This window comes from Zophobas morio, unplaced genomic scaffold (assembly GCF_036711695.1).
Source record: "Zophobas morio isolate AGI-343-1 ecotype UQ-CSIRO unplaced genomic scaffold, CSIRO_AGI_Zmor_V1 ptg000012l, whole genome shotgun sequence".
NCBI lineage: Eukaryota > Metazoa > Arthropoda > Insecta > Coleoptera > Tenebrionidae > Zophobas > Zophobas morio.
In genome coordinates, this window is record NW_026972117.1 from 16,222,134 (window position 1) to 16,245,966 (window position 23,833).

At 32.3% G+C, this 23,833-nt stretch overlaps 1 protein-coding gene and 1 long non-coding RNA gene across 8 annotated transcripts in view; one reads left to right on the plus strand and one right to left on the minus strand.

The window, feature by feature from the left end:
• The window catches only part of Fhos (Formin homology 2 domain containing), a 279,471-nt gene that overhangs the window by 16,012 nt on the left and 239,626 nt on the right, over positions 1 to 23,833 (minus strand). For all 7 annotated transcript variants that reach the window (XM_064054589.1, XM_064054591.1, XM_064054593.1 and 4 more), the window contains one exon: positions 16,934 to 16,992. In XM_064054589.1, coding sequence (XP_063910659.1) covers positions 16,934 to 16,992 — 59 coding nt within the window. The remainder of the gene's footprint in view (positions 1 to 16,933; positions 16,993 to 23,833) is intronic.
• Positions 11,391 to 14,032, plus strand: LOC135128156 (uncharacterized). The gene is made up of 3 exons (XR_010280351.1): positions 11,391 to 11,474; positions 12,011 to 12,115; positions 13,902 to 14,032. It is a non-coding gene; the product is annotated as an uncharacterized LOC135128156 (long non-coding RNA).

A 23,833-nucleotide genomic window follows, 5' to 3' on the forward strand; every position in this document is an offset into this window, starting at 1 on the left:
AAACTCCATATTAATTTTAATAATAATGAAAAAACTTTCAGAGTTTAAATAATATATTCGTGAATTTGTACCTGATTTAACAATAGTGTTTACAAATTTATGTTAAGTAAGGGAAATTTGTTTATTTCGGTTTGGTCGTTCATTAGTGTATTAAATCTATTGTACCTATTTATTTCCAGACATTAAAACCCCAGTATCTCTTCTGTCTGAAGACGGTACTGTGTACCGAAACACGTGTAGCAGTGACTACGAATATATTATTTAAACTCTGAAAGTTTTTTCATTATTATTAAAATTACAGTTTAAAGAGTTTGAAAATTCAGAAAAATGATTTTTAACAGCACAGAGACTCAAGGAGTTAACTAATTTTTTAAACCAATTTTTCACACATAGTACGACGAAATTTATAGCTGAATACCACATAAAATTTTACAGTAAATAAAAGGGCACAAGTACAAGCACACTGGCCATAAGAAAAGAATAATGTTCAATATTTAAAAAATTCACCGAAGTTACATCTAATGATCTTGTATTGTTGATAAGGTCTCGATAAAAACAGACAGCCAATCATGACTCATTTGGAGTTTTTGTCTACACCGGTGCCATTAGAATCGAGTCGCATTTGAAACAGTGACCGCTAGCAATAATTCAACCACGGGAGTTCATTTTGTAGTGTTGTAGTGGTTAATTTAAGGAGAGCCACCCCTGATTTATTAATAAAACAATGTATTCATGGCAAAACGGGAGACTTTCATACATATTTTAATAGACATAGCACGTATGATAAATTTTTGTGGACGTGTGGTTGTGAAAAAAATAATAAATTGTTGTTTTGTGTGTTTCCTCACTCCTCAGCAATGAGTTAAAACCAAAGGTATGTCGACAAATACTTTCTTACTTTTCTGGATATATTTTTGACAGTAATTGTTCCTTGAAAAAAATAGCTATGATTCAAGTTTTACATGAAATCTAGAAAATGCTATAAATTATTATCCGTTCACGATCTTTATATAGTAGAGTTGGCCATGAAAATCTAGTGAGTTTGTTGGTATTCGGCGCAGAAGAATAAACATTCCCTGAACTTTTTTCGTTAGGTTATGTTTTATTAAATTAGAGGTTAAAAAATATGCCAGAAATATAAACATTGTTGCCAATACTTTCAGTTTTCAGTAGCAATGACCAAGTCAACGGTATCCATTTCTTAGAAAGCATAAAACTCTACGCTATTTAAAAAGTTATTCGGCTTTTTGTAAGTGTTTATTTCATATGTAAGGAACAAGTACTAAAATTTCACTTAAACATTGTTTTTATATGAATGGGGGTTCTACATACGACTATTGTCGCATGCCACATTTAGCATCTTATCTTTAATTCTCAATCATCAGTTCGTTCTGCTCGCCCACTCTTCTTAGAAATGGAAATTTCGACCTTTGTGAATAGCCTATTTCCAGATCTTCCAACTTCTTTTTCACTTTTCTAAGATTACTAAAAGGGTTGGTAAAAGACAACAACCTTGCTCTAGTGGTTTGGTGGGTTTAGCTTTCCTGAAACATTTTTCCGGACTTAAATTGAACGATTTATCTAGATAGCTGTTACTAATGCTTACGTAAGTGCTCTTTATTTGCTTTTACTAAGTACTTCCAAACGTTTATTAATAAGAACGTTACTATACGCCTTCTCCAGGTCCATGGAGAGTTACAAAAAAAAATGAAAATGCTTAAAATTTGGTACAAAGTAACAACGTAGATGATCTAACTAAAATTATACTTATTTTGTTGTACGTCAGGTAGTTTTTCACATAAGACGAAACATGCGTAAAAAGATCACCCCCCGACAAGCTACAATTCACTCCATTTCCATTATTTCGCTGTGAAAATCTGTATCATCACCGTCATTTTCAAATTCAGATTCTGAATCGGATTCACCTAGCGAAATAATGAAAGGAGGTATAGATTCGTACGAAAAATTTCCCAGATTTTTTTCCCAATCTGCCAAAATAAGTTTTTCACAATGTTTACAAAAATTTTGCCACATGTTTGAAGTACATTTAGAAAGCGCCTCAAGCCATAAATTCTCCACCCTATTTTTTAATGAAGGTTGAGAATTTATATGCTTGTTGTAATAGTTCTTACAAAATCCCCACGCCAAATATCTTTTTTTTTCTATTGTTTCTGAAGAGTTTAATTAAATCCCACAACTGTTTCTTCGAAATTTTTTTGTCAAATTCAAGATTATGTTTAAAGAGCCATTCCTGCATTTCACATTTTTTACTAGAAAAAGTGGGTGGTTTATCCAACTGAACCGAATGATACGGTGCATTGTCTAAAACCACCACACATTTTTGGTTCAATTTTGCCAAAGCAGGAATTAGCTGATTAACCACCCAATTTTGAAAAATTGTCCCGTCCGTCGTTTTATGATGGTCTCTATCGTTATTTTTTGAACTTAAAAAATTGTCACAACCATCCAAAAACCCCGTTGAACAACCCGCGTGGAGAATAGTAAACCTTGATCCTTCAGTTTTAATTTTGGTGGGATTGCTTTTTAGATCAGTATCGTGAACCCAGCGACGAATGGACGAACCATTTTGATAGATCCATGTTTCATCCAAATACACGAAAGTCAAATTTTCACAAGAATTTAGAAACTGTAAATATGTTCTCAAAAGAGTAATTTTTACTGCAACGACATGTTTTTGTTCACATAGAATTTTGCGACCATTTACTTCTCTGTGTTTATAACCCATTGACTTAAGAATTTTGTATCATGTGGTTCGCCCCCCTTTAAATTCCAACTGTTCCCTAGAATATACCAAAAGAGTATCTACAGTGAAATATATTCGGTTTTTTTTTTCATTAAGTTGCCAAATTTGTCGTTGGAGGTCTTTCCGAAACATATAATTTGTAAATAAATCCGTTGGTTTTCGCTTGGCAGATAGTGATGTTTTTAAATTTTGTTCCCCTGTTGATAAAATTTTCGCCACAGTTGATGTTCCCACTTATGAGAAAAAAAAATAAAAAATATTTTGCAGCGCATTTTTACATTACAGAAAATATGTTCGAGACCCTCATAGTTACTTCTTCGAAAGTAAGATCGGGCCTGTCTTTTCGAAACTCCAAAAAATATCTTTTTATTGCAATTTTTTGTTGCAGTAGAACTATTTTAGGCATTTTCTTTTTAAATAATGTCGCAATGATCTGTGAATCTGTCATGACAAATTATCTATGCTGACAAAATTAAAACATTTGTTTGCTTGATTAAAAAATTTGCCTCTAATAATTCTGATCTAATAAATGAAGTAGAAAAGTGGCAATCCAGCTCAAAGCAAATGTCAATCAGACTACTGACAGACAAAAAACTAAATCTTCAAATCAGTTTATCCAACTTAAAAAAAATATATCAAAGCGTACTTTACTATATAAAGATCGTGAATGGATAATACGCGAAAAAATGATAAAAAATGACTCGATGTTTAAAACTATCATCTGGATTGTCTTTTAGAACTCAAAACATCCAGTAATTGTGATTTTCATGGTAATAATAACAGCAATTAGAAAACTTTATAGTTCTATTCAAATTCAGCGCAATTGTTATTTTGATAGAAGCACGGTGTTTTATTTCACCTAACACAATTGTGTTAACTGTTAATTCACCTTCCTTTGGGACCGCAATACAAGAAAACTTAAATCTGACAACAAAAACACAACCTATTTATTATCAATTACTACTTACGGCTACGTTAATAGCATATGCTGGAAGTGATTTCAATTTAACTAATAGATATGTTAGGCATGTAAATTTTAACAGGCTCTTTAAAATCCCCAAATTAGTTAAAATATTTATAAACCAGAAATGAACAGTAAAAGTTTTCCCTTTTTTGGGTGTCTAATATTTTATGTTACTTATGTCAAAAAATGTCAAAATGGTGTCATTCGTTAGAAAATACATCGTGATTTTAGGCCTTATGCAAATAACATTCACTATGCAGTCTGTTCTTTTTAGGTTAATATACAGATGGAAACATTAGAATTTGCATCTTAATTCTTCCGATAGTCAAAAGAATGAATGTTTAGTCCTACTTTACACAATTTAAATTTCCTCACTGACGGAGGTTTGTACACTTCATATATTCGTTACAAATTGAAGAAAACTGTAACACCTGAAACGACTTTGAACAGCTTCCACATTTCGCTGACGTGTTTAATACCCGTTTTTTAATCTCAATTCAGTTATAATGTGACCACCTATTGAGTTTTGTCCTGAACTCAGTCTTTTCGCATTCAACGGTTTAATTAGTTACCATCAGTGAACTAGCTGCACCGAACTGAATTTCCTCATCTACATTTGAGGACAACCTCGACGCCAACGGTTAACCCGAACGTTTATTGCACATTCGTTCGCAAAAACGTCGTTTTCTGCATATCACACCGAATTTTATTTGCATTGTTGTACCGTAAGAATGATGGGCTCCTTTCATTCTTCGCTAACATTATCTGCCTCTATGCTTTTGATGCAAATATAAACAACAATCTTCAATTGACAGTGGACTTTTTCATGGAGCGTGGTAGCAGGAAGCAACCGTAGAAGTATGGGAACCTAACGGTCTGGAAACACTATGCTGTGATTTATGCGTTGCTAATATCGTGTCAATCAAGTCGTATTGTTGGCAGTATTGAGGTTGGCGCCGTGACCAATATCGCGATTTTTTATAAGTGTAATGCTTCCCTCGACCTGTGAAATGCGATCACTAGTTCTCGTGCATAGCAGGGCGTGTTTTTTTGATATTAACTGTTATTTTTTTACTCAAAGTACAGCTAACAGCTACATCGCCGTAAATTGAACTAACCACATAGCAACACCAGTCAGATTGTTGCAGCCGTCACAAATTTTCGTTGACGCAAGTTAAGTCAAGATTTTTATTCGATGAAAATAAAAAAACTTTGGTTTTTCAGTTTTTTCGAAAATTATAAAATTTGGTTTTGCTAAATTTTATTTATTCAATGTGAACAGAAATATACATAACATAAGTCACAATTAAAAAAAACCTCGGTAAGAATGAGATTCGAACCGATACGAGGTAGACCAGAAGTCGGAAAAATCATTCATCAATCCCACTCGGCTACGAAGCATTTGATGCAGAAACGGGATATCGGGTATATGAACCACGTGGAAAATAACATTTAATTAACCGTTGCTACGCAGTATGATCAAATTGTTGGTGGGGATTATCAGACAAATTTTGGTTAGCATTTTACCACCTACACGATATTCTTGACATACGTATAAAATGTGACAACAATCGGTCCGTAATTTCGGAGATTATCTGTCTAAGGAAAATCAATGCATACAGACGGTTAATTAAAATAAATCTAAGAAATGAATATTAGCATTATATCTGCCTTTGTTTTTTTTCCAAAATGACATCAACTTTTTCTATAGGAATAAAATAAGTTTTAAATCTATTAAACCAAATTTTTTCGGGGATCCAATACTTGCTCTTAAATTACAACTTTTCCATTTAGCATGGCGTAAGTTGCATTTTTTTAACAGTAATTCAACACATTTGTTTTTGTCTTACGACGATAAAATTGTAGCGAAAAATTTAGGGGGATTTATTAATAAAAGATTGTTCATGGCAAAACGAAAGGTATGTGGACAAATACTTTTTTACTTTCATGGAATGTATTTATGTATTTATTTCCGTCATACAATTTCGTCCAATAATAATAATAATAACAGCCTATTTTATATCTTCATATTTAACTCATTGCCGCCACTCTCTAATATAACACTTAAAAAAGTAGGGATTCGGCCGATGGACTTAATGTGACTCGATCTTGAAATGTGTGGCAATTAGTAACTTTTATGAAATAGAAATATATCTGTGTCTTTGTTATGCTCCGTCTTTTCGACAGCAGGTATTTTTTGCTTCCAGTATGGCGATCCTGTTACTGTCATTTGGCCGTCAATTGCCTTGGTGGTAACACGTCTTCCACGACTGTTTGCTGGTTACCGGTGACACTTTCTCGTTGAATAGGGCTGGAGTTACTTTGGGACTGGAATAGTGTTCTTTCCGGTCCGTTAACTCAATAATTCTAGTACAGTCTGTCGTAACCTCAAATCGTAAACACATCAAACTTTCGTTGACAGATAGCGAAAATTACTAGCCTCGCGCTATCTTTGTTTAACACATAGGTTAGGTTCCTCTCTGTCGAATTCCGACCACAGGCAGTTTGCCGTACTTTCTAAAAGTAATAGTAGATCTAGTGACTTTAGATGGACTCGATTACAATACTTCCTTAGTTTATGCTCAGTAAGTAAAAATCTAGATTTTGAAAGTAAAAAATTAAGGCGGATTCATAAACCACAACTATAAAAATATATTATTTTGTAAATTATGTATGCAGGATTTACTTAGAAAAATGTTGAGCTCAAATTATTAGTGGAGATGACTAAACAAATTCTCGTTAGCGTTTTATCATCCTAAAATATAGATACAGGGAAAATATAAGTCCCGCCGACCCACCCTATCTCAATTGTGATGATTTTTTTTTTAATTGTCGAGAGTTACAGTAGCGAAATTTAATTGCAAAATCCTTATTATTTTTCTACAAGAAATTACCATGTAAGACATGTGTTTGAGTATCGTATTATTCAAAGAATACTTACTATGTATATTATGAAAAAATTAGACCCAAAGATTAAGCCCCGCCCATACCTGCCCTACCATATTTCCTAACAAAAATTTATCATTTTAGATGTGTTTTAAGTATCTTAGAATAAAAAAAATCATCACAATCGAGATGGGGTGGGTGGGCGGGGTTTATGGTTTGTCTTTTCATAAGGTACATAATATTCTTTGAACAAACACGATGCTCAAAAATCTGTTTTTAATTTCTTGTAAAGAAATAAGTATTTTGCAGTTAAGCTTCGCCCCCTTGGTTAACGGCGAATAAAAAAATCGTTACAATTGAGATCGGGCGGGTGGGCGGGCTCATATTTCATCTTTTTGTTTTAATATGTGTAGACTTCTTCATGAAACTTAAAATATGTTTAAAATGAAAATTTTTGTAAGAAAATATCAAATTTGCAATTAGTCTCCATGCCATAATTATAAAATCCACATTTGCTTGCAAAAATGTAGCATTTTAAACATGTTTTAAGTTTCTTGTTATGAAAACATGGCTATGTATATTAAGAAAAAAAAGCACAGATGGAGGAAACGGAGGACCTAAAACCAAAAATTTTACATTTGTGTTTTTTTTTTTTTTTTGGTTAATTTAGCATTACAAATTTGAAACTTGTGCTTAACACTGGCATCGAATCAGTAAACTCAGATTATAATTTTTGAAATCACATAAAAACATAATCTATTCTGTTTGAAAATAAAAAGTTAATGTCACAAAAAACTAAAAGCGTTAAAAATATTTTGTATACTTTTTTGTATTAATCGACCTTCTAAATTTTAAATTTGCAACCTGAATTGCAACTTTCACGTTTTCTTTCTCGACGTTTCATAACCCCTAGAGTACGAAAAAATAGGTCGCCCGTTTCCGTCTGTCTGTGTCGATTTTTATTAGATTATTATAGTCTCCGAAACTACTGGATTGGAATATGTGATTTAAGAATAACGTGTATATGGTAGAACGCTAACTAAAATTTGTCTAATCATCCCTATCAACAACTTGACGACGTCCATCATTACTTTGCGTGGTAATGGGCATCTAAATTTTATAAAATAAAGTACTGCTGTATTTGTGGTTTATAAATCTACCTTGATTTTTATCACAATTACGTTACATTTTTTTTTGTACAATATTTTGCGCGTCTTTCGTGTAGCTAATAGATCAAATATTCATGGGTAACTTGGTTAAGTAAGTTTGGAAAAATCAAATTTTATAATTTTTTGAAAAATAAAACTGGATTTGTTCGATTCTATTAAAGGGAAGTTCTGCTTACAACTTTGAACCAATTTTTATTTTTTCAAGTATCTGAAATAGTACAATGGCATTATACCGGTACAGTTTTAGATAAATTGTAAATTTTGATTTTGTTTTATTTTTCTAGAGTAACCCTTATGTTACAATAATCTAGGGGTCAATTATTCTGTAAACAGAACGTATTGAGATTTTTGAAGGGAGGAAATATAAATTTTGATTTATACAGGGTGAATAATGACTGGGTGCGGTACTCGATATCTGATTAATTAATTATACAAGTTGAAGACCAAAGTTCTTATACTATAAAATTATTTTTAGCTATACAGTGTTGTGTTTTTAAGGTGTAACACACCTAACGAAACACCGTATATATTTTTACATATTCCCATTAGCCTCTTCCTAGGCTTTATAACTATAGTTTAATTTTGAAATTCCGATGAAATGTTGACACGGTATTTGAATTTTCTTGAATTTTTTTGGCAATGGAAGGGTTCGCAGAGAAATTCCTAATATGGTTATTTTTAAATTTTTGTGGAAATATAAATAAAAAATAATGAAAAAACTAAAATATCTATAATTGAAAATTCTAATATGTAATTAAAATAAAAATTTAGAAGCACTCTGTATATGAAAGTTTAATTTCAATTGCACCACAACAAAGAAGCGTATATACATATTCTCCACAAAATATTATAAGGTACAGACCCTACTGCGATTTTTTTATGAACCCTTCCATTGCTAATAGATTTCAAGAAAATTGGAGTAACGTGGCAACGTCGCATCGGTCTGCAAAAAATAAACTGTAGATGTAAAGCCTGAGAAGAGGCCAATCGAACTTCACATTTTTCTTCCATTTTAAATAATTAAATAATGAGATCTCGAAAAACGTGTGCCTAGTGACTCACCCTTTACAATAATAAAAAATTGGTCGAAGGTTATTTCAACAGAACTTCCCTCGCCTCTGAAGTGCAGTCAAATAAATCCCAGTTTTTCGAAGTTTTATTTTTTTTGCAATTTTTGTTTCCTGTTTTCTTTTTTGACTTGAATTTTTCAGTTCTTCAATCTTTCATTTTTTTTGTTTCAAATTTTTCGAGTTTTCAACTGTTCAATTTTTCAATTTATAGATTTTGCAATTTTTCGAATTGAGTTTCTCGAGTTTTCAATGTTTCGTTTCAGTTTTTAATTTTCTTTATTTAAAAAATTTTTCAATTTTACATTTTTTTTTTTAATTTTTTGTTTTTATTTTCTACAATTCTGCGATCTCTTCGAGTTTTCACTTTTAAATTTTCAGTTTCAGTTTTAGATTTTGCAGTTTTTCGATTTGAAATTTCACGAGTTTTGAACTTTTAATTTTTACATTTTTTCAGTTTTTCGAGAGAAAAACGAGAAAGTACAAGTTATTTAACCTGGCTTACATTAGAAGTACAGTCCAAACTTATTGAATAATTTATTGACGCTATGATTTTAATTATAATATCTCTTTTTCTTTGTGCTAAAAAGTTGTTGAAAGAAAACTAAGCACATAAAGAAAAAAAAATAAGCCCCACCCACCCGCCCCGATCTCAATTGTGATGATTTTTTTACCCTTTTAAAAACATATTTCATATGGTAATTTCTTGTAGAGAAGTGAGGATTTTACTACTAAGCTCCACCGTTCAACTCTCTTTTCCCAAAAGAAACTAAAAACATGTTTCACTATCTTGTTGTTGAAAGAAAACTCTATATATTCAAAAAAACAAAGATTAAGCCCCACCCACCGGCCCCAATCTCAGTTGTGATGAATTTCATATGATGATTTCTTGTAGAGAAATGAAAATTTTGCAACTAAACTCCGCCCTTTAGCTCACAATGAATAAAATCTTCACCACAATTGAGAAAGGGTGGGTGGGCGGGGTTTATATTTTGTCCATTTTTTCTTAATATACGAAGTCTTCTTTCCCCAACAAGAAACTAAAAACATGTTTGACTATCTTGTTGTTGCAAGAAAACTCTATATATTAAAAAAAAACAAAGATTAAGCCCCACCCGCCCCAATCTCAGTTGTGATGAATTTCTAGGAAAGAAATGAAAATTTTGCAACTAAACTCCGACCTTTAGCTCACAATGAATAAAATCTTCATCACAATTGAGCAGGGGTGGGTGGGCGGGGTTTATAGTTTGTCCATTTTTTCTTAATATACGAAGTCTTTTTTCCCAACAAAAAGCTGAAAACATGTTAACTATCCTGCTGTTCCAAGAAAACTCTATATTAAAAAAAAACAAAGATTAAATCAATAAATTAATTCATAAATTAAATTAATAAGTTCAGCTGACGTCATCAAATTTTCGGTGAGAATTTCACATCAAGCAGCTGTTGTAATTTGAATAACAACAATTTCCGCCATTTTTAGACTTTTATTGAATATATGTATTTTACGTAATTTTAAACGTTGGTGGTGATTCGCCCTGTATATTTTTGAATTAGTGAAATACTAAGCAATTTTTGATTTTTCAATAAACTGAAATTTTCGAATACGTATCTGAAAGATCTAATTTTTATAAAATTCAATATTCAAATTTTAGATAGACTTTTTTGTGAGAACTGTGGAACTAAATTCTAAGGAGGTGCAGACATACGGACAATATGAAATATATTCAAAGCAATTAACCACCGGATGAATGTATTATTTTCTCAGTGTACATGTTTAACTTCGATTGTTTATGTTTAGAATGTCACATAGAAATAGATTTAATTTGAGTAAATTGTCTTCCCAAACAGAGGAGTAAAATTATTAATTAAAGCACAATGGTACAAAATGTTGCTCCTTGACCATAAACACGCTAGATTAATGGAATCAATGCACGTCGAGATCTAGGTTCCAGATTTTTTTTGAGAATTTTTAGACAACTTTTTTAAGGAAAAAACTTTACAATATGTACTATAACCCCCCTTATACAAATTTCGAAATTTAAATAAGTACATTTTCTTGTAAATTTCGGGCCGCAGAAGTCACTTCCGGTTTCATTCCTTCGATCACTCTAATCGTTTTTCCAAAATCGCCCATCGAAATATTGCAAATTTTAAAAATTTCAAAAAATTCTTTTTTCACACCGAATATTTCGAAAATATTGCTCCGTGACCATAAATAAACATGTTATATTTAAGATCTACATCCCAGATTTTTTTGAGAATTTTTAGACAACTTTTTTAAACAATAATAAAAATAGTCAGGGGATATACAATAGATTTTTTTGTCACTTGAATGTTTTCAACGCCAAAAATTCTGACACTATCTATTTAAACTCAATACACTTTATATCCCAATGTAGCCAACTTTCAAAAAAATACTAATACACCTGTTACGCAGCCAGTGTGAAGGGGGCCTCATCGGTGTGTGCATAATCTAACGTTCTGTGCACGACCGACCGATTAGGCATCATGTTAACCTGTTATTATCGGCGTTTTTTCTAGTGCATGCAAATTGGTTGCATGGTTTTAGAGTGGTGAGCCGATAGTTGCAGGTTGCAACACGCGGTTATGCAAATGGATTGCCGGTAAGTGGAGGCATCGCGGAGATGAATTACGGTGTATGTTTACGGTTGTGCTGGTATAACACCTACTAATCAATAAAGTCAGGACGACGATGATTAATATTCACTTGGTGGTAAGGAACGCTCGAATATCGTAGGAAAATATGTACGTTCGAACGGAAAAAGTTGTTTTGAACAGAATACATAACTGTGCGGGGTCAGAGTTCGCACACGATTATAATAAACTATGAAGTTACAGAATACGAAAATGTAAGTTTCCGGTTTGTGGGGAACTGAACTGTCAATTTTAAATCGGTGGGCTGAAACTACGTTTCATAAATCAGCCGATCTGACAACACAATAAAGAAATCCGAGTTATGAGGCTTAAAAAGGTCTCAGGAGTGGGAAAGGTTAGATTCTTTTTGAGAAAAGGTGCTGTCGTGGTGCGATGGGCTTGGAAATCGTCGGATGTTTGACACAACAAAAGTTATAAAAAATGACGATTTAAGCACGATACTTTCATTAAATTAAAGTAACACTTGGTTTCTCTATTTTTTCAGGTTCAAGATGCTCAAAAGTACGAAGTTGACGGTTGTTGCTAAACTTCAAAAATCCCACATCTTCGGATACGCTGAGTGTGAGACTGAGAACAGCGCTAGGATACGGTAAGCTTCATTTTCGACCAATTAGATCAAAATTGGGATAGTTGCACACAAGAGATAATTGCTTACTCTCATATGCTATCAATATTGCCAAATTATCTCGGTTTTTCACAAATTGTTGCAACTTTTTTTCTATTTCGTTTATTTTCGACGATCACAGTGAAAGCGTCATATAAATTGTGTTTTATTGCATTTAATTTCCGCGTTTTTGTTTTTTCTTTTTTTTTCCGGTGTAAGCTAAGGAAGTATAGTAATCCATTCCATCGAACGAATGTACACTTTTATATTTTCTCGACGTTTCATGACCCCTACAGAACGAAAAAATTGGTCGTAAGTTGTTTCGACAGAACTTCCCTCGCACTTAAAGCACAATGAAACATATCCAGCATTTTCGGGTTGAGTTTTTCCTTTACATAATTTTGTGATGACGGCATCAATATTTTTGCAAAAATACGTTACTTACGGGCCAATTTCAAGTTGGATTTACGAGTTCGCAAGTCAATGTTGCCATGGAAGATGCGATGACAGCAGTCGCGAGGACGAATCAAATCGCGAATGGCAACAACTGTCATCGAAATTACCATAGCAACGGCACTTGCGATTTTGCAAATCCTACTTGAAATTACCCCCTTAGATTGGTGCAGTGTAACACTAAAAATAAAGTATTGTATTCCTAAAATTTTCTGGGAAAATCCTGATTAATAAAGTTTTATTTGACAAAATTTTGAGATATCACTTTTTTGGGGGGAATAAACAGATATATTTTGATTAACAATTTAATTACAAGTCTAGACATTTTAGGATTTATCCGGCAAAATTTTGAGATGACGTACCTAATCAATTTTTTGGGGCTGATAAACAGATACATTTTAATTAAAAATTTACCATTAACTTTAGAATAACTTCAAAACGTCTGCAATATTTCAAAGTATTCATAGTTATGTAATTCTTGATTTAATTAATCAAATAAATTGACTGACGGGCCAATTTCAAGTTGGATTTACAATTTCGCAAGTCCTCGTTGCCATGGCAGATGCGATGACAGCAGTCGCGAGGACGAACTGTCATCGAAATTACCATAGCAACGGCACTTGCGATTTCGCAAATCCAACTTGAAATTACCCCATCAGTCACTAATTTTTTTGAGACACGGACTCATAAACTACATGTGTAGAACTATATTATTTTATACAATTTAAAAGCCATTGACTATGTACAATTTTGAATTAACGTCATCACATTATTATAGGTGGGGAAGATTAAGCAAATTTTGGTTAGCGTTTACCATTACATGATAATGATATTCCTAATATAAATAGAAAACTTGACAACAATCGGCGCAATATTATCTGTTTAATAAAAACTGGGACGGCAGACAGACAGACAAACGGAAACTGGGAGACCTATTTAATTCTCGTAGTCTAGGGGTCATGAAAGGTCGAGAAAACGCTTACGCTCCGGAAGTAAAAACGAAATTTTGAGATGAAAAAACAAATCTTGACCGTAATTCGATGAGATAATTTAACTAATTACGCTGAGAAATCTTAGTTTATTTAAAAATTGCAATTATTGAAAACAGTAAAAATATTTTTGTTTTCACGATCACAATTTCGAATTCTCTTTACAAATAAAAAACAGAAGTTGTTTCAAACTTATTATTTTTCCTGGAGCATTTTGGCCGTGGTATTCCAAATCGTCTTCACAACGTATTCCTTGTAGTCACTTCCGTTGGTTTTTTCCATGTTAAAAACTTTCAATACGGTGAAGCTCATAATTTCTCTCCTTGCAGAAAGAAGCAAGTGGATTGGCTCCAAACTGATACTTTTTTATCTCATCTTATAGAAGATTGAAGATATAGAATTTTGAAGATATAGAATTTTGAAGACATAGAAGATTGAAGATATAGAAGATTGAAGATATAGAAGATTGAAGATATAGAATTTTGAAGATATAGGATTTTGAAGATTGAAGATATAGAATTTTGAAGATATAGAATTTTGAAGATTGTATGAACGTTGTTTTTGTTATTCTATGCAAAATTGAAGCATTGTAACTGAATAAAGCACAACTACATTTTCATTTTTGGTTTTATTTGTTATTCATACATACACATGTTAGTCAGCAAACTACAAAAAAAAAGTAAAAGAAAGAAGAAAAGTATATATCCTATAAGCACATCCTAAAGTGAAGGAGAAAATATGTAAACGCTCGCCGGGGCCGCAGCAAAAAAAGCAAAACAGACGATAACACAAAGGCGACAAATGCGGCGATCTAAAAAAAAAACAAAAATAAAAAAATCAAAGGATGATAAAGACCTCTTAAAAAAAGTCAGTGAAAAAAGTCGACACAAAAAAAGAAAAGCTAAAAAAAAAAAGACGAAAACAAATGATCCAAAAATGTCAAACGGAAAATGAGAATAAAAACATGATCAAGACCTCTTAAAAAAAGTCAGTGATAAAAGTCTACACAAAAAAAAAACTAAAAAAAAAGACGAAACAAATGGTCGAAAATATCAAACGGAAAATGGGGATAAAAACATTGGTTCCAAGGTTTCTACGACAAAACTTCCCTCGCCCTTCAAGAATAGTCCAACAAATCCCGCAAATTCCAAGGGGGTGCCGTCCACAGACATACAATCTCTAAAGCTCAAGTGTTTATTTATGTTTATATTAAAGAAGATTAACAAAATTTGAACAAGATGCGACACTTCGATCTTTTGCTAGTCAATTTTGGTGAGAATCAGTCATTTTGTTGGGGTGCTTTGACGCGGGAATATTAAGTCATTTTTATAAAAAGTTGTATGTTGGTATATTAACTTGTCTGTCATTTATGTCGGGAAAATGAGTCGCACGTAAATTTGTCGCATCACAAAGCAATTTGTTTTCATAAAATCAAAATTTTTTTATTTAAATTTTTGAGTTACAATAAATTTCAAAAATACTATTATTATTGATTAAAACAAAAGGGGCAAGATGAGCAAATCAAGTTCTCGTAGATCAATAAAAAGCAATGGGAGTAAGACATTAATGTCATTTGTTCTTTTTGATTAAACCACTTGCAGTAGGCCGGAGAAAAAAATCAAAAAACCTCAATTTATATTGATTTTTAACGTGTAAATTTGGCTAGCATTGGTGACAAAATAAACTTAAAGTACCAAAATTTGCGATTTATTTTCAAACGTCAGTCAGAATAATAATAGGGGGCCACTAACAAAGATGGATTTTAAAATAAGGGAAACTTGTTTGAAATTTTTTGTCCGGCATGGTTAGAACGGTTAGAAATGAAAATGTGTGTATGAAATAAGTGGCGACAAACGTCTGATTTAAGAAATGCGATATAAGCCTACAATAAACAAAGATAGAACAGTGCGATACAGCTTTACTAAACACAGTCTGTACACTTTGGTGAACCTGCGCACTAGAGATCGGTTTCTCCATTTGGTGACAGTGACGCTTTTTGTTCAAATTTTGTTAATCTTCTTTGTTTATACATCAAAAGAATCTCATGTAGAAATTAGTTTGATTTGAAAGAGTGTATTCTTTTTGACCAATAAAAAATTTGTGATGAAGTCATCAACATGGATAATAGTCACAGCACAAAAGAAACGTAGATACAGCGCATTATCAGTGCAACAAAAAAAAAAAAAATCGTGTGTACATGTAGGTAAGTAGGTATGGCATTCAGAATTTAAAAAGTACGTCGTCGGTCGTTTATAAAGTACGCCGTTCAAAATTTGTAAAATACGATGTCAAAATTTTCAAATTCAGAAAATCTGGACGTATAAGGTAAAAAATTAAGACCGATTCATAAACCACAAATTTTAGAAGTATGGTATTAATGTCAAATTTAATACTCTTAATTAACATGACTATGGAAGAGTTTGAGACTGCGGCATCAAATTTTATTGGGGATAACTAGAAAAAATTTGTTTAATTTTTAGCATCTACATGATATTCCTAAAATACATGTAAGACGTTAGGAACAATCAGCCTACTTTTTCAGAAATAAAATCGTCAAGAAACTACAGACGATTTAAATGTGGACCTATTTTTTGACACTTTAGGGGTTATGAAACATCGAAAAAACATTGAAGTAGTCTATGTCGGGACCACGTGGTATAAATAAGCCAAAACACTCTTCAACTTTGTAAACATTTTGTCAAAATGGCAATTTTTACTGTTAGTAAAAAAATGTAATAATGTTGAAAACTGCTGATCAAAAAAACTTTGCCTTATAGGTTGTGTCTGTGAATCGAAATACCGTTATTAAGATTAAGGTTCTTGACGTAGATTTAAAACGAGAAATTTCAAAAACATAATAATTTTTTATTTGGCAACCAAAAATTAGATGGCTAGCCTAAACTCATCCAAATAAGAGTGTTGAAGAAAGTATTAAAAAATTATGACACAACTCATATCTATTTTTTTTTGTATCACATATTTAGCATGTGAATATACATATAAAAAAATTAGACGTGAGGTATTTGTACCTTTTACTTCGTACATGCTGCCTCTAATTGTGTAAATTGATCGAGAAAGTACCTTTCGACCTATTCATTCGTAAAATAGTCCCGCCGTAACAATGTAATAATTTAATACTAGCAAAATGTTATTGAACATTCAATCCACGAATTTCACGTAACCTAACATCGAAAGTAATTTCCCATTGTTAAAAAAAGCCCATTACCAAACACAATAGAACAATTATGGTACCGATACAGACAAATGACATTCAAACTCTTCTTCACTTTTCCTCACGTACTTAATAAAATTAAAGACCCCATCTCACAAAAGTGAACAAAAATATAAAAACGTTACTCACCGATGATGGTGTGGACCCTGACCGACAACTGCGTCCGTAGAACAATCGAATTCTTCTTACTGCAACAAACCAATCAGCAATTAGTCTCGCCGAAGAATCCGGAAGCGTCCGTCAAACCGGCCAATCGAAATCAATTGGACACGAATCCGCTCGGCCAGGTGTCACTTCATTAAGGCCGTTTCGCGATTTTTTCGAGTGGTGCCGTTCGAATTCTGCGGTTTTGCGCTCAATCAACGTATTCAAAACATTCCTTTGTTACATCTTCGCGAAACCAGGCAACGGTACTAGATGATGATGGTCTAACCGACCGGATAAATGTTTTGTTTTAATCGATTTTTTGCAAAAATCGCTGGACTTTCTCGAGAGGAAGATGGAAGTGTCACACATGGAAGACCTGGGGAACAATGGAAAAGCGGCCCGATTCACGCGGGGAAATGTGCTCTGGGTCATGGGCAATGTCAGAATTCGCTCTAATTGAGGCTTAATAAATTGCGTTGGTTGCTATTATCGCGGTAATGGCTATCATTAAGGAACTTTCTTGACGGATGGAGGTTAGGAGCTATGGGCGTAGAGGTGGCGATTTAGAAAAATAAACAACAGTTTTTTGCGGCGTGAAATTGCCATTATTAGGACGGAGAGGAGAAAATGTCGCGAGATGTGTTCTTAGAAAACATAATTCAGCGGCGTTTATAAAGACATCTACTTTTTCGAGAATTAATTACTATTTCATGAATAATAACCAGCCTATAAATTCGAGCCTGACAACAAAGGAAATTAAGACACAAAATTTCCAGCGGGGATAAATCGCGACAGAGAAAGCCCACGTCGATAAATCCCGAGGACGAATTTGGGCAAATATACAGACAAACCGTAAATCCACTCTCTCTCAACTTTTTTGGACCACTGACTTTTCAGTGCGAATTTTAATGAATCTAAGTAGGCGTCGATTGCAATGTCAACGCGTGGGCCTGCAAAATTTATGATTATGCAATGGAAACAAACGAAAGAGAAATTAACCTGGTCAATCGATTTTACGGCTGTGTACAAAGTGACTCAAAAAGATAAATGGTGCAACGACTTAAATTGATTACAGTTTTTTAATCTAGATTTGGAGGTAAACGTCAAAGTTGAGGCGAATACGCGTCAGACCCAGGTACAAGTTACAAATAAGTAACTTAATAACATATTATGTCATAGAAAACTAGCTACGTTTTTTTTTGTTTGTTTTAAGGCGGATGCCCACCGTGTTTGCTCCATTTATACCATTTAGTCAACAAAACAAGTTGTGTTTTTATAGCCCGGCGCGCCTCTAATATCTCGTTAAATCAGCCACTAAAACAAAAACTCTGAAAGGAAAAAAAGCGGTTGACTTATCTAAAAATGCTTGGTTTGGAAAAATAATTGTTAATTTTTGCTCCAAATGTAAATCATTTCTGGTAAGGCAAGAATGTTTATTCTGGATTATTTACTGTAATGGTACACAGCGAGCACACCTAACAATAGTCAAGTAGGTGTTGTATGATTTAAACAGTACATGGTTTGCGAACATGCACAAAAACAAATGATGACTCATAAAATGGGAGCAACTCTACACAAATCACATTATGTTATGATTAAATAAATTATCTTAAAATTTTAGCTCCGTCTCAAAATAGAGTTCTAACTAATCTAATAAAATATTTCATCTTAATTATACATAAAAGGTGACCTGAAAGCGATAATGATCGATCCAACTTGTTTAAAAGTATCTAGTCCGCTGAGACACAGGAAAGTGTTGGAGCATCATTAGTAATAAAAGAATTATACAAAAAAATGAGATGGAAAAGAAAGTGTAAATATAATGTCACTAAATATGGAAAAAACGGAGAATTTGACATAAATATTATTGATATCTTCAGTTTAAAACAGGATGAAGTTTTTTAATTATTCTATTTTATCGCAATAATTTTAAATTAAAAATTCTGCTAATTTCACAACCTTTTACTTTCCGTGCAACGAAAAAACGGCTAAATGGGGCCTGTTATGATTTAAAACCGATGTTATCTCTTTTGAGGTTAAAATTATTGTAATTAGCATTGTTTACCTTTCAGGACCACTGTTTTTAATAATATTTCAAGTTTGTAGATTACCTGTTGTAAGTGTTGAGATAATTCTTCACAGTTTAATAGCAAACTTAATAACCGATCATTAAATCATAAACAAAAAATACATTCATTTATCAATTTTTTTTTTAAGAAATTAAAGTAATAATTTATCGGATAGAATTTGCATCACGTAACTGTCAGTTGTGTCAAATTTGACACGTCTTAAACTGATGGATGGTTGTTCAAGAGTCAAGACTAAATTAATAATTCGTGCTTGGTCACATGACAAAAAATTCAACCAATGAATGGGTTCCATTACAAAGTATAATTTGTATAAATGATGGACGCTAATAGTCAAATTAGTAGGGAAAGAGGTTACAAAACAGGTGTTTTATGAGTGCGATTTTATTTCAAATACTGGAGTTTTAAAGAATTCTAAATTCCACCGCAATACAGATCTGAGAAAACCATTGAAAACAACGCTAAAAGGTCTACAAAAATATTTTCACAACGAATTACTTTAGCCACAATAATTAAAACGTAAATTACTTGAAAATTCATTATTTCTGTTAATGCCCGTTCTTAAAATTTAGGTTCTGTAGTCCCACTAGCAGGAAATTTAAAAAAAACCTCCAATTTGTATGTTATATGCAGGTCATTTTAAGTGACTCGTGAGCATTTACAGTTAATGAAACGGCAGCAATTTATTATTCATCTTTAGTTTTTTTTTAATTTGTATTTGATAACGTTGTAAACATAAAACAGAACGTCTTGTAAAAAAATGCCTAAAACCGGTAGTGCAAACTACAGTTTTCTACAGCACTTACTGTTTTTGGCAGTTTGGTTAAAATTTACTATGATTATAATACCTGTTTTTGTTTAAAAAAAGTGACGCAAAGGTAGACAAATTACGGGAAGTACTAGATGTAATTAAATCGTCTCTTTTTCGTCTCTTTTCCTATCTTCTATTCTTAGTAGACTAGAAAACAAACCCTAAATTCCAATTTTACACGAACGTCGCTAAAAATCTGCATTTTTAATGGATCTGAAGCATATAAACTAAGAGTTACAACGGTAATGTAAATATTTTTTTTTCAAATCTTAAGATTATCTTATTAAGAAAAATGCTGCTATTATACCAATATCATGCCGATCACTGTCCTACTACATTGTTTTCTAAAAAAATTATTTCAAAGATTTTTTAAATTCACATGTGTGTATTATGACGATGCTATGAGTTAAAAAAAAAAAAAAACGAAATGGTCCGTGTAGTTAACTGAAATAATAGTTTCTGAAGTAAGATATAACACATTGTCTGGTCAGTCTGAGAAATAAGTTTCAATAGACTCATACGTCATTCAGCTCCAATGAAAAAAATTGAAAAATTTATCTATATTTTATGTTAACATTTGCAGTTTTTACTTCCTGTCTGTAAGTGAAATTAATGGTCAGATAATCTCTGAAAATACTGGAATGTTTGTTGTCAAATTTCAGGGGTATTTTAAGAATATCGAGTAGATTGCCAAACGGTAATCAAAATTTGTCTAATCATCTCCACCAAGAATTTAATGACATCACCTCAAAATTTTGCAAAGTAAATCCTATTTAAAATTTGCAAAATAACAAAACTTTTTTACACCCGTGATTTATGAGCCATGTCTTCGGCATTTTGGATTTTTGGAAAAAAAGACCAAAATTCTGTCACAAGCCAACTATGAAACCACACAAAACTAAGTCTTCTGAAATCTTGCAGACATTTTAACGTTAGTTTAACATGCTTAAATTGACCTGTTTATTCTTGCCAAAAACTAGGTGACGTCATTTCAAAATTTTGCCGAATAATCCTATCTAAAATGTTGAAAATACTGTGAGTCTACGCTTATATTTTATGAATGCACTCATATTTTTTTTTGAACTGCTTATTATAGCGTGATTCAAAAAAATACACATACAAATCAATGAATTAAATAAAAAACGGCTTATCTCATTTTCTTAAAATTTTGAAAAAAATGTTTCATTATTTGAACTTGATGAAGTCCCGCCAAAATTTTAAAATTTTGCAAAGTAAATCCTGTTTAATATATATAAAATAACATACTTTTACACCTGTGGCTTCTGAGTCGATTTTTTTATTTTAGACATTTGAATTTTTGGAAAAAAAATCTATAACATTCTACAATTTAATTTAAAAATCGGAAAACTGACATCGTACAAACGTTTTAAGGTTACCGTAAGCATGGTAGATCACTAATCAAAATTTGTCCATTTATCTTCTCCAAAAACTTGGTAACGTCATCTTAAAATTTTCCTGGATAAATTCTATCCTAAACGTAGACAATTATATGTTGTGCTTGACGAATTAATTTATATTATTTAAACCAGCTTACCTCGTTTTCTCGAAATTTTTCTAAGAAACTGGATTTGTTTGACTGTGAGAGAATTTCTGTCTAACAACTTTAGACCTTTTTTTTGCAATGTTACTGCATATTCCTTAACACAAGATGATTATAAAATATCGTACATCAAGTTGGCTTTGGAAAATCTGTCACTGATTATTTAATATGAATTTGTCGCTTCCATGAGGTACGTAGAAATTAATCATGGACCTGAATCGTGGGTTGTCTAACCAGCAGGTGACAAACACCAAAAAAGTTTACAAAGGTAATGTTATGATTCGACATTTTACAAAGAAGCGGCAACATTTACGAAATTTCAAAGTCAACTTGACGTACACTATTTTGTAACCAATTTTACTTTTTGCTTGACAGTGAATAAGTTTTCAGAAATTGCGAGTTTTATCAAGATTTTTTAAAGGCAAATGTAGAAGTAAAACGGCGAATAAATGAATAATTTTAGTGTATTTGTTTGGCAATATTAATACTTCTATCTGCAACGCGTACAGTCTCATTTAAGGTCTGTTCACACTGTTATTATCGTGCCGAATTTGACAAGGCCCCTATAAAAAGTTATACAGTTGGGATTTTTTGCAAAAATTTTAACGTCTAGGGTAAAAAATCAATGCCGATTCATAAACCACGCATACAAAGTATGGTATTTTATAAAATTTAACTACGCTTACAACATTTTGAGGGGACGTCATAAAATTTTTGGTCTAAATTACTAGACAAATTTCAGTTAGCGTTTTACCATGTAAATGACATTCTAATACACGTACTAAATTTGGCAACAATCGTTCCAGTAGTTTTAGAGACCTGTTTTGCCAAGATAAAAGAGTTGACTATCATGAACACGCAGTTTAAGTTACATCTCACAAGGTTACGAGTATAAACGTGGAAAGCACTTGTGGATGGTAAAAAAAAAATATCGTTAGAAATCAAATAGAATAAAAATAAAAAAGTATTTGTACACATACCTTTAGTTTTAACCCATTACTGAGTAGACCCACAAAACAAAATCCGTGTTATGTCTATTCAAATATTAATGGAAGTATCTCGTTTTGCCATTTTATTAATAAATGGAGCGGCTCTCCCTAAATTTTTCACTACAGTTTTATCGTCGTACGACACAAGATAATTTTTTATTAAATATTCAACTGAACTCATTATTTTTACCTCAAATCAAACAATTTCACTCGCGTAGAATGAAAATGAACTCCCGTAATTGAATTACTGCGAGCGGTCACTGTTTCAAATGTGATTCGAATCAGCCAAATACATCGACGGGGGGCGTGGTTTCCAAAGCAACAGTGTAAACAAAAAGTCTAAAGGAGACATGATTGGGTCTCCGTTTTTATCGCGACCTTACCAACAACACAATATCTTTTGATACATTTGATACGAATGGAGCGAGATAAAAAAAATAGTTTTGACATAAAATTTTTAAATATTGAAAATTACTATTTTGCTATGACCAATGTGTTAGATCAATTATAATCCGGCTCGAAGGACCAATGTTCCGACTTGAAGTACTTCTGTAACCGTCCTATATTAAACATCAAAACCGAACGTTGTCCATTATTTCAATTATAACAAACAAAGGTCCTTCGAGCAATATCAAGGTACAATTCGGAAGACCATACATGGTCGTATCAATCGGATTACAAAAAACGTTGGTACTACGATTCGGATTGTACGAAACATTTTGACTAGTATTAAACCAAAAAGATGAGAAAATTAGGTCGACGGACACCACGTAAGTTATGGTTTTATTACAGTAATAACGGCTGACATGTTTCGGTATCTATTGGTACCGTCATCAGGGCTAAATTATGAATAGAAATTAGGTTGCAAAAAACATGATTAAAATTATTACACTAACCCAAAGTACAAAACTTGGCGATTACATAATTACGTAAGTTGAGAGATGCTGTTAACAGCAACCTCAAGATCTAACTATGAAATGAAAGAAACCAAACAAGAAATACAAAAGTAAACTAAAAATATCTACAAGAATGTTGTAGAATTAAAAGCGTAAGAAGCGCCATCCATCGGATATTCTAAAAATAGGAATGGTAATAGGTGTCATCTGTCGAGTGTTTCACAAACAGCCAGTAGAAAAATATAGTTATTATTAAAAAATTAAAAATGTTTTAAGAAAATGAATCATCAGAACGTCCCTCGCCCTTGAAGTGCAGCCCAACTTCTCTGAAAAGTTATCATTTTTTTGCAATTTTTGTTTTCTCTATAAAGTAAAAACCAGTGGCGTATATAACGCTCCCGCAGCTTATTTCACTTAAATTGTATCTTCAATTTTTCATTTTTTTTTGTTCCTTCATTTTTTCGAGTTTTCAAGTTTAAATTTTTCAATTTTTCAACTTCTATTCAACTTCTAGATTTTGCAATTTTTAATATCTTCT